Source organism: Aquarana catesbeiana, linkage group LG02, assembly GCF_042186555.1.
Source record: "Aquarana catesbeiana isolate 2022-GZ linkage group LG02, ASM4218655v1, whole genome shotgun sequence".
Lineage (NCBI taxonomy): Eukaryota > Metazoa > Chordata > Amphibia > Anura > Ranidae > Aquarana > Aquarana catesbeiana.
In genome coordinates, this window is record NC_133325.1 from 32029238 (window position 1) to 32040443 (window position 11206).

General features: G+C 42.2%; 1 protein-coding gene across 1 annotated transcript; it reads left to right on the forward strand.

Moving 5' to 3' along the window:
* Positions 1-1009: 1009 nt before the first annotated feature.
* LOC141126468 (olfactory receptor 1G1-like) lies at positions 1010-1948 on the forward strand. The gene has a single exon (XM_073612410.1). The coding sequence runs from the start codon at positions 1010-1012 to the stop codon at positions 1946-1948; it is 939 nt and encodes a 312-aa protein (XP_073468511.1).
* The last annotated feature ends 9258 nt before the right edge of the window (positions 1949-11206 follow it).

The following is an 11206-nucleotide window of genomic DNA, read 5'->3' on the forward strand; positions in this document are numbered from 1 at the left end:
GTACTGAATTGGTTACCAAGAATGAGAAAAGGGTACATTTAATAAATGTCTTCTATAGCTTTGTATATACAGAGCACACAATGAGGTTGATTTACTAAAACATGAGAGTGCAAAATATGGTGCAGCTGTGCATAGAAACCAAACAGCTTCCAGTTTTTTTTTTTCGAAGCTTATAGTGGTTCTAAAATCAGAAGGTTTTTTTTTTTTTTTTATCCGAATGCATTTTATGCATTCGGATAAAAAAACCTTCTGTGTGTAGCAGCCATCCTCAGTCCCCCTATCAGCCTCTAATTTCAGCTTAATCAAATAAGCTTTGACAATAAAACCTGGAAGCTGATTGGTTTCTCTGTAGAGCTGCACCAGATCTTGCACTCTCCAGTTTTGGTAGCGCAAGCCCACTAGCTCCCCTTGTGGCTGGAAACTGCAGAAAATATTGAGCAATAAAAATGTGGAATGGTCTTCTATAGAAACTGCTTCTCAATTGTTTAAAAATGTTAACAGTTATTTAAAATAATGTTCCTATTGTCTCATTATCAGGAAACTGTATATAAATGAAAAAAGGTATTACATTGTAGCTCATTTTAAAGGAAAAAGTCCATCTAATCTCCAACTTTGTTCTTCTTAGGTTCTTTGATCTTCACTGTTCTCCTCCCCACCTTTCTGGTTCTGGTTATTTGCACATTTGTATTACCTTCTAGGTTACATTTATTTAGATCAATTAGATTCCCAAAACCAGATAAGGAATGCACTACGCTATTTCATCTATGGTTTAGGTTGGACAACTGGAATTCCCCTGAAGCTTAGCCATCACACGGATAGATATTACATTGTAGTATATTGAAGGTACTCTGGGTTTCTGTTAATTATTGTGAGCAATAGCACAATGTAGGAAGCTGCCTATGTGGAGGTTGGATGTCCTGTGGTAAAGGTGACATCCATGTTGCTTGTAGTAGTTTGGTGGTCTCTATTTTTCTTTCACTTGACCGTGCTGACTCCTAGACACGTTTCAATGGAAAAAGTAAATCTAACCTCCAGTTTTATCCTTCTTGGCTTCTCAGACTTTCACTACAACCATGCTGCTCTCTTCTCCGCCATTCTAGCTATATACACACTTACCTGGGCTGCTAACTTTCTTTTACTAAGTTCTATTAAACTTTCTCAGCAGTTGCACACGCCAATGTATTTTTTCTTAGGGAACCTGTCAGTAGTGGACATCACTTTCTCCACAGTGACGGTTCCCAAGCTTCTCTCCTGCATTCTTCATGGAGCAACTTCCATCTCCTTCCTTGGCTGTTTCCTACAGATGTACTTCTTCGTGTTTCTTGGCACCACTGAGATTTTTCTTCTGTCAGTCATGGCATTTGATCGATATTTGGCTATTTGTATTCCCTTAAACTACATATTGATAATGAATGATACGGTTATGGTCATTCTGGTTAGTACCAGCTGGGTGGCAGCTTCTCTACATTCATTATTGCACACTTATATTCTGTCACATTTAACGTACTGTGAGGACAAACTTATCCACCACTTCTTCTGTGATGTGACACCCCTCATCAAACTGTCCTGCTCCAGTACTTCACTAGCTGAGCTCCTAATATTCACTGAAGGTTCTATGGTTGTCATTATTCCGTTCCTTTTCATACTCATCTCCTATGTGCTCATTGGATGGGCAATAATGAAAATGGAAACTAAGAGCAGCCGAAGCAAAGCCTTTTCCTCCTGCTCTTCTCATCTCATGGTCATTTGTCTGTTCTATGGTACCGACATTTTCATTTACTTCCGTCCTCCATCAGACTACTCCTCCCAGTATGATCGCATTATTAGCATGGCTTACACTATCATCACACCTATGCTGAATCCTTTTATATACAGCCTAAGGAACCAAGATGTGAGACAGGCTCTGAAGAAACTCTTTATGTGTTGCTTTTCATATCTTATTAATTAGCCCTGCTCGTGTTTTGTGGTACTAATGCCGCATACACACGAGCAGACTTTTCGACCGGACTGGTCCGACAGACTTTCAGGCGGACTTTCGACGGACTTCCGACTGACTTTTTAACGAACGAACTTGCCTACACACGATCACACCAAAGTCCGACAGATTCGTACGTGATAACGTACACCGGACTAAAATAAGGAAGTTGATAGCCAGTAGCCAATAGCTGCCCTAGCGTGGGTTTTTGTCCGTCGGACTAGCATACAGACGAGCGGATTTCTGGGTCTGGCGGAGTTACAACGTAAAGATTTGAAGCATGTTCCAAATCTAAAGTCCATCAGATTTGCGACTGGAAAAGTCAGCTGAAGGTCCGGTGAAGCTCACACACGATCGGATTGTACGCTGGATTTGGTCCGTCAGCATCCGTCGGACCAGTCCGGTTGAAAAGTCTGACCGTGTGTACGCTGCATAAGAAGACTTTTAGGCACTTAGACCATGCTCATTATCACTGAACAATTTTATTCTACTGTGTAGAATTTAGATTTTTTTTAATTGTGTTCCTTTTTTATGTCTCCTGTAATCTCAGGCCAAAACTTTCCTGCCTATTTAACCACTTGACCTCTGGAAGATTTTGCCCCCTTCATGACCATTTATTTAACTGGCAATTGCTCAGACATGCAACACTCTACCCAAATTAAATTGATATCATTTTATAGAGCTTTCTTTTGGTGGTATTTGATCGCCACTGGGTTTTTTTTATTTTTTGCTACGTAAATGAAAAAAAGACCAAAATTTAAAAAAAATATTTTTTTTTCTACTTTCTGTTATAAAACATAGCCAATAAAATCAAATTTCTTCATACATTTAGGCCAAAATGTATTCTACTACTTGTCTTTGGTAAAAAAAAAAAATATCCCAACAAGTGTATATTAATTGGTTTCTGTAAAAGTTATAGCGTCTACAAACAAAGGTTTATACCCTATATTGTCAAAAGTATTGGGACACCTGCCTTTATAGTGCGTTGAAAAATTATTCACCTCCTTGGCTTTGAAAAATTATTCACCCCCTTAGCTTTTTCCTTTAGTTCCATGTTTTTTTTTTAATCTGAATTATATGTGATGGACCAGAACACAATAGTCTAAGTTGGTGAAGTAAAATTAGAAAAATATATACATAAAACTCTTTTTCAGAAATAAAAAAAATGATAATTGGCATGTGCGTATGTATTCACCCCCTTTGTTATGCAACCAATTACTTTCAGATGTCACATAATTAGTGAAGTGATGTCCACCTGTGTGCAATCTAAGTGTCATATGATCTGTCATTACATATACACACCTTTTTGAAAGGCCCCAGAGGCTGCAACACCCAAGCAAGAGGCACCACTAACCAAACACTGCCATGAAGACCAAGGAAGTCTCCAAACAAGTAAGGGACAATGTTGTTGAGAATTACAAGTCAGGGTTAGGTTATAAAAAAATGTCCAAATCTTTGATGATCCCTAGGAGCACCATAAAATCACAATAACCAAATGGAAAGAACATGGCACAACAGCAAACCTTCCAAGAGACGGCCGCACACCAAAACTCATGGACCGGGCAAGGAGGACATTAATCAGAGAGGCAGCACAGAGACCTAAGGTAACCCTGGAGGAGCTGCAGAGTTCCACAGCAGAGACTGGAGTATCTGTACATAGGACGACAATAAGCCGTACGCTCCATAGAGTTGGGCTTTAAGGCAGAATGGTCAGAAGAAATCCATTACTTTCAGCAAAAAACAAAATGGCACATTTTGAGTTTGCAAAAAGGCATGTGGGAGACTCCCAAAATGTATGGAGGAAGGTGCTCTGGTCTGATAAGACTAAAATTGAACTTTTTGGCCATCAAAGAAAATGCTATGTCTGGCGCAAACCCAACACATCTCATCACCCAAAGAACACCATCCCAGTCAGGACTGGGAAACTGGTTAGAGTTGAGGGAAATATGGATGGTGCTAAATACAGGGATATTCTTGAGCAAAACCTGTACCACTCTGTGTGTGATTTGAGGCTAGGACGGAGGTTCACCTTCCAGCAGCACAATGACCCCAAACACACTGCTAAAGCAACACTTGAGTGGTTTAAGGGGAAACATGCAAATGTGTTGGAATGGCCTAGTCAAAGCCCAGACCTCAATCCAATAGAAAATCTGTGGCCAGACTTAAAGTTTGCTGTTCACAAGAGCAAACCATCCAACTTGAAGGAGCTGGAGCAGTTTTGCAAAGAGGAACCCCAAGTGGTAAGTTGTGGCAAGCTCATAGAGACTTATCCAAAGCGACTTGGAGCTGTGATATCTGCAAAAGGTGGCTCTACAAAGTATTGGCTTTAGAGGGGTGAATAGTTATGCACATTGACTTTTTCTGTCATTGTGTCCTATTTGTTGTTTGCTTCACAATAAAAAAAAAATCTTCAAAATTGTGGGCATGTTCTGTAAATTAAATGATGCAAATCCTCAAACAATCCATGTTAATTCCAGGTTGTGAGGCAACAAAATATGAAAAATGTCAAGGGGGGTGAATACTTTTCCAAGGCACTGTACATGCACATGAACTTTAATGGCATCCCATTCTTATGCCCTGTACACACGGTCGGATTTTCCGATGGACAATGTCCGGATCGGAGCGTGTTGTCGGAAATTCCGACCGTGTGTGGGCGCCATCGGACATTTTCCATCGGATTTTCCGACACACAAAGTTGGAGAGCAGGAGATAAAATTTTCCGACAACAAAATCCGATCGCGTCAATTCCGACCGTGTGTGGCCTGTTCCGACGCACAAAGTGCCACGCATGCTCAGAAAAAAATTCCAACACGGGACAGCTCGTTCTGGTAAACTTAGCGTTCGCAATGGATACAGCACTTTCGTCACGCTGCAATGTTAAAAATGGTTTAATACAGCGCACTCTCTTCTTCTTTATAATGTGACAAGAATTAAGTAGTTTTGATGCTCATATTCACACACACTTCTCACAAACTTTTATTTGTGTTTTTTTAGTGGGATTCCCTGAATATATTGTTATTAGTTGTCACATCTGACAGTTTTATATTTTTTAATTATTTTTTATTTTGGATTTTAAGCCTTTTTTTTCTTTAATGTTTGGATTTTTTCCAAGGCTGATCTTTGTTCAATGTTATTTTTATTTTTACTCCAGAATATTTTTGGGTGTGTTTTGTGTGTCAAGTTACCCCAACACCATTGATATCTTTTATTATTTAATCTCCAGGAGATTGTTTGGTGTTGGTATCCCTTGTTCATTTCACATTGTATATTTGAAATGTACCTGAATCCTCACAAACAAACTGTCCTTTTTGAAGTAAAACACATAGGAGAGTATAATTCAAAACAAAAATCCTTTATTAAGGGATCAGAACCAAACAAAGAGGAAGGCAACACTGGATCAACAAGAGAAATTAGCGAAGCCTGGGACCCCCACGGCAGACATCAATTCTTCAACATCAAAATTGGTGGCCTGAGGAGTCCATATGTAAGGGAGGGCAGTCTGGTCCAGAATTCGCAGAGATCCGGATAGCAGCAGATGACATCTGTGTCCCCAGGCTGTGGTACCACAAGAGGCTGCATTTTTTGGCCGACCAGACTGAACCCAGGGCAATCACTGTCTGGTCTTCCTTCCACGCTTCCTTCCGGGCTGTGGCTGTGCAGTTGGAGATGTGGCAGGAGGAGGAGTAGGACCTGGAGGAGGAGGAGGACTGGGAGGACCTGGAGGAGGACTGGGGGGACCTGGAGGAGAGGGAGGTGGAGGAGGAGGACCTGCAGGAGGAGGAGGAGGACCATCCCAAAGATGTGTGTGAGGTGTAATTTGGCCCCTCATACCTTTCTCCAGAGCCTCCGATATGAGGGCCTCACACAAGACTTTTTGGCCCTCCTCCATCCTCTGCATTTTATATGCTATGAAGGCAGCAATGTTCTCCTCCATGGTGTGGGGTGCTCCCAGGACCTCTGTAGCCCTCCAAAAGAATGCTATAGCAGCCTCCTCTAGGGTACTCCTCCTACTGCCACTTTCTGTTTTCAGGGGGGGTGGAGGGACCTTGATATTAGCCAGCCGGCTCGGCCCGGCCACCTCCTGGCTGAGACTTCCCTGTGTATGAAAAAGGGACATAGTTTTAGTTTTTGCATCATCAATCACAATCCTAAATTAGTACTCCCAACTAACATCTAGTTAACATCATTGATTGGACAAGCAGAAATATTTAGAGGAATGCTATACCTGGCTCAATCTGGGCTCCTCCACATGTGGCCTGGAAGGCCCAGGTTGGTCATCAGAAGCCTCAGCCGGGGGGGAAGGAAGCGTGGAAGGAAGACTGGAGAGGGATGGCCTGGGTTCAGTCTGGCCTGCCAGAAAATGCAGCCTGTCGTAGTACAACATCCTGGGGACATAGATGTCATCTGCTGCTCCGGATCTCTGTGAATCCAGGACTTTCTTGCGCTCCCTTAGATATGTGCTCCTCAGGCCACCAATTAATATCTTTAAATAGGTGATGTCTGCCGTGGGGATCACCTGCTTCACAATTTCACACAATTGCTCCAGTGCTGCCTTCCTCTTTGCTTGGTTCTTGAAATGGGGGTGGGTAATCTCCCACAGACAGGGCAGCTCACTTAGCATATCTATGAATACTGACATGAAGTCATTGTCTTTCATTAAGATATCCATGTTCACTGCAAGACACAACACAAGACAAAGCCTAATGTCAGACAAAACTCTCCTAATCTTGTTACAATATAGGCCTCAATCTAGAAGCAGTATAGGCACAAGTTTGTCTCTTACCTTCGTTCTTACGATCGGCGCGTCCAATGCTCCTTCCTCCGCTCACAGATCGTACGTAATACGCACGCGTGTTACGCTTCATACACACTGCGCATCCGTGTAACTCCGCCCGCCCCTGACGTTCTTTCTAGTGTATTCCCCGCCCCTTTTCGTTCGGCGCAGTGGGTGAAGAGCACATGGCGGAGTTACAGCAGGTGCGTGCTAATTCTAGCAACGAGGAGGAGGAGGAGGAAAGCCCGGATCCAGGCACGTCCCGATCCAGAAGGAGACGTTTTAAGGCCACAAATATGTCGTTTGGGGAGATGTTGGAGATGGTCGACATCATGAGGAAGTCCGACTATGACGGAAAATATGGGCCTTACCCCAACCCCAACATCCGAAAGGCCAAGATCATGGCGAAAGTGGTCAGGAGTCTTGAGAGGAATTTCGGGGTACGAAGATCAAAAGATCAGCTCAGGAAGCGGTGGTCGGACCTGAAGTTGAGAGAGCCAGAGCAGTACCGAAAGATCCGGAGAGTGCTGCAAAAAAGTAAGTAGTTGTGCTGTGTTCCTATTCTTTCTTTCTTTATTACGTTCGTTCTGCTCCATATGCTTTTATTAATTGTAACGTTTAAAAAGGTCAACTTTAATGTTCATGGGCCCATTATTCGTTCGTATCAAACATTTTTCTTTCGGCCTCTAGAACACCATTGTTTAGGCCATATGCATTTTCACACATTTTTGGGGGCCTACTTGGATGCCAAATATTTGTTTGTGTAGATGGGTTTGTTACTAGAATGAAATGCAAACTAGATTGTGTGTAAAGAGAGGACACTGAGCAGCTGTTTTCACATCTGGACACTGGAGCACTAGTGTGGGACCCCAGAACACCATTTTTATTAGGGGGGCCACACAGGTGCTCCAGTGTATACTATAGGGGGGGCTACATCTGTGAAGCTTGTACTAAACAGGTAAAGTATTGCAGCTTGACAAAGGACACTAAAAAATATACATCTTGGAACTCGGCTAAAATAGACAATTGTACCCCACTTCCAAGCAATGTTTCCTATTTCTAGTTCTGCCTTCAAATATCTGTGTGCTAATTATACCATTTTTGTTTTACATAGGGGAGAAAAGACTCGGAGGACACCCCTCATCCCAGGAGACCAGAGACCCCCCCCCTCTGGAAGAAGGGGAAATACCAACCCAAGAAGCTGAGCAGGAGGAAGAAGAAGACGTGGTGGAGATTGGCACCACAACAGGTGAGTGTCTGCGACCACAGGCTCAGGTAAAAGAGATGGATGGTGGCAGATTTTTGAGACCTTTTTTTTTGTTCTTTATCTCTTTTTAGGTGATCGTGATCCAGAACGCTTTACATCTGAAAGTGCCCAGATACTCATCGGGGAGATCATGGGGTGTAATCTCCAATTGCAAAACATCCAGCAACAAATCAGTGATGTTATTAAAAAAAATAATAACATCATTGATGTTTTGGGGCGAATTTAAACCCCACAAAATCACCTGTTTTATCGTACGAAAATGTTTTCAATGTTTAGAAAAGCCAAATTTGGAGGATGCACACAGTGTGCCAACATGTGCTATCTGCCATCACGGGAGATCAATGGACGCGTTTTGGGGGTGCAACCCCTTCCTCAATTATAAAGTCGCATTGAGGATGGGCTTGCTCCCCCAAAACACGTCCCTTGATCCCCCCTGATGGCAGATAGCACATGTTGACATTCGTAAATTGGTGTGCATCTTCCAAATTTGGCTTTTCCATGGGTAATTTCCCCCCATCTGAACGCTATATCAAACACAGTTCCTAAATACTCATGTCTGATATAGCCTTCAGGTTTTACCATATGTGAACTTTGTAAGTTCAAGTTTTTTGTCTTTCTTGTTGGTTTTACACAGGCCTGTTTTAGTTTCAATAGTTTTTTATTAAGATATAAAAAAAACAGTACATAGTTATACGAACATATGAACATTCTTTTGAGCATACGAACATTCTGTAGCATCGCTGGTAGATTGCACATAATACGTTTCAGAATGATTCACTAATAATCAGTTTGCTATAAGTATGTGTGAACAGTTGGTGAGTATTATGTTGTATTCAGTAACACATAGGTGATGTACAATGTGACTTATATAAGATATTTGTACCAAATGGATGCTAGCAGATAAACTGAAAGCCCCAGCACTCCAAAACTTTGTCGTGCCGGGTGTAGTTTGACCGTTGTGGTCCCAAAAAGGGAGAAACGGCAAGGAAGGGGAGTAACAGGAAAAGAAAATACAAAAACAGAAAAAAGAAAAAACAGGAAAAGAGCAGCAATATGTACTTTGTGTATATTCAAGATACAAGCATTCAGTACATTAATGACTTCAATCTTTATATTGAATGGAATACCATGAGAGCCACTTGGACCATTTGGTTTGCGATTTCTGATATTGTCCTTGAGCTGCTGCAAACATAAGTTCATATGAGGCATGTGTATTAGTTAGTTCAACTATCACACAGGCCTGTTTTATCTGAAATGGATATTTCGATTTTTGATAATGCTACTGCAAACATTGTTATACAACAAACATGTTGGTTTGTTTTAAAAACCTTTGGGAAATGCACATGTGATTGTGCAGGTATAAAAAAAGTGCCTTACTCAAGAATGTGTGGATTATTGTCTCAACACTACAACACTTTTGGGGTGATGTAATTGCTGTTTTATGCAAAAATGGGGGTTATTTCCTAAGGGCAAATACACTTTGCACTACAAGTGCAGGTTCAGTGCAGTTGCAAGTGCACTTGTAGTGAAATGTGTTTTTGCATTTAGGAAGTACCAGCCAACACTGTTTTTTATAAGGTTACCCAATCACGACATTTTCTGCACTCAACACATTTCTGTCAGGGTCAGCTAAAACAAACACAAGCAGTAAATGTCCACAAAGAATTTCTTTTGGTTGTTTTTTATTTGAAAAAGGTGTCACAGATTGTCTGGCATATTGATAGCCCCCCTACCCGCAAAGAACTCCAGGTAGCGTAACCGGACATCACGGGCATTCAGGGAGGGCAAGCCAGGACGGCCACTTTCAAGCGCCGTCAGTGTTGATGGATTAGGGATTCCGGCCTCAGGCCCAACTGAGCCAGCATAGTTGGCTGAATGTTTTCTTAAAAAATTATGGGGAACACTGCAGGCAAGTATTATATGGTTCAGTTTATACTCTGCAATATGGATGGGTGTCAGAAATAATCGGAACTGGCTGGCCAGGATTCCAAATGTGTTCTCCACCACTCTTCGGGCTCTGGCCAGCCGGTAATTAAAAACCCTCTGTTCCGGGCTGAGGGTCCTCATCGGGAATGGCCGCATCAGGTGGTCCCCCAGCGCAAATGCTTCATCAGCAACGAACACAAATGGGAGACCTTCAACATTGTCCTCTGGAGGTGGCAAGTCCAAACTGCCATTCTGGAGACGCCTGTAGAACTCCGTCTGGGCGATCACTCCACCATCGGACATCCGGCCATTCTTCCCCACGTCCACATACAAGAACTCGTAATTAGCCGACACCACCGCCAACATCACTATACTATTAAACCCTTTGTAATTATAATAGTACGACCCCGAGTTGGGTGGTGGGACGATGTGGACATGTTTCCCATCAATTGCCCCTCTGCAGTTAGGAAAGTCCCACCGCTGGGCAAAGTGGGAGGCCACAGTCTGCCATTCCTGTGGCGTTGAAGGAAACTGTTGAGGAAAAAAACAATAAACATTACTATTTTTTCAAAGATACATGGCAAGCAGATTATACACAAACATTATGGGGCAACCTCCAGATAGCATTTACTAAGGGGAATTTAACAAGGCCAAAGTATAAGGTACACCTATCATATTCCCCCTCCCCCCCTCTCATGGGCCATTTTTAATATTATAGGGGGGGAACTCTTGGACAGGTAACCCTCTTCACTTCATTGAGAGATGAATGCCTAAATAATGGGTATTACTTGGAACAGCCCCTCCTTAGTTACACTATTGGCAGACCACTGGACAGGTAAGAAGTGTAATAATACAAACATATAAATACACACTGTACACATTTGAGGACATTTGAACATTCTGCTATTACCTATCAAGATAATAATAGAATAACAAAACTTTAAACAGTACCATTGGAAAGTATACAGGCAGGCCCTTGCACTACATGCTTTGGGGAATTCATCCATACATCTGACCAGTAAAGAGATGGGTATAGTGTGTATGGGTTTGGCAAAGTCAGCAGATAGATGATTGAGGATAGAGAATTGGGATCAGCTGACTTAGCAGTTGGGGGAGGGAGGGTTAAAAAAAATTTGGGGACACCACAAAAAAAACCCTCTGGCACTCTGCCTGAATTGAAATAAAAAATAACATTTCCAAACATTTTAGGGGGTGTTTGGGGTAAAGCACTACTATAGAGCTGATAAAATACATTGTTAAGTGA

What these genes read in the sequence shown, in the direction of transcription:
- LOC141126468 (XM_073612410.1), top strand. Translation starts at nt 1,010, where the DNA reads ATGGAAAAAGTAAATCTAACCTCCAGTTTTATCCTTCTTGGCTTCTCA.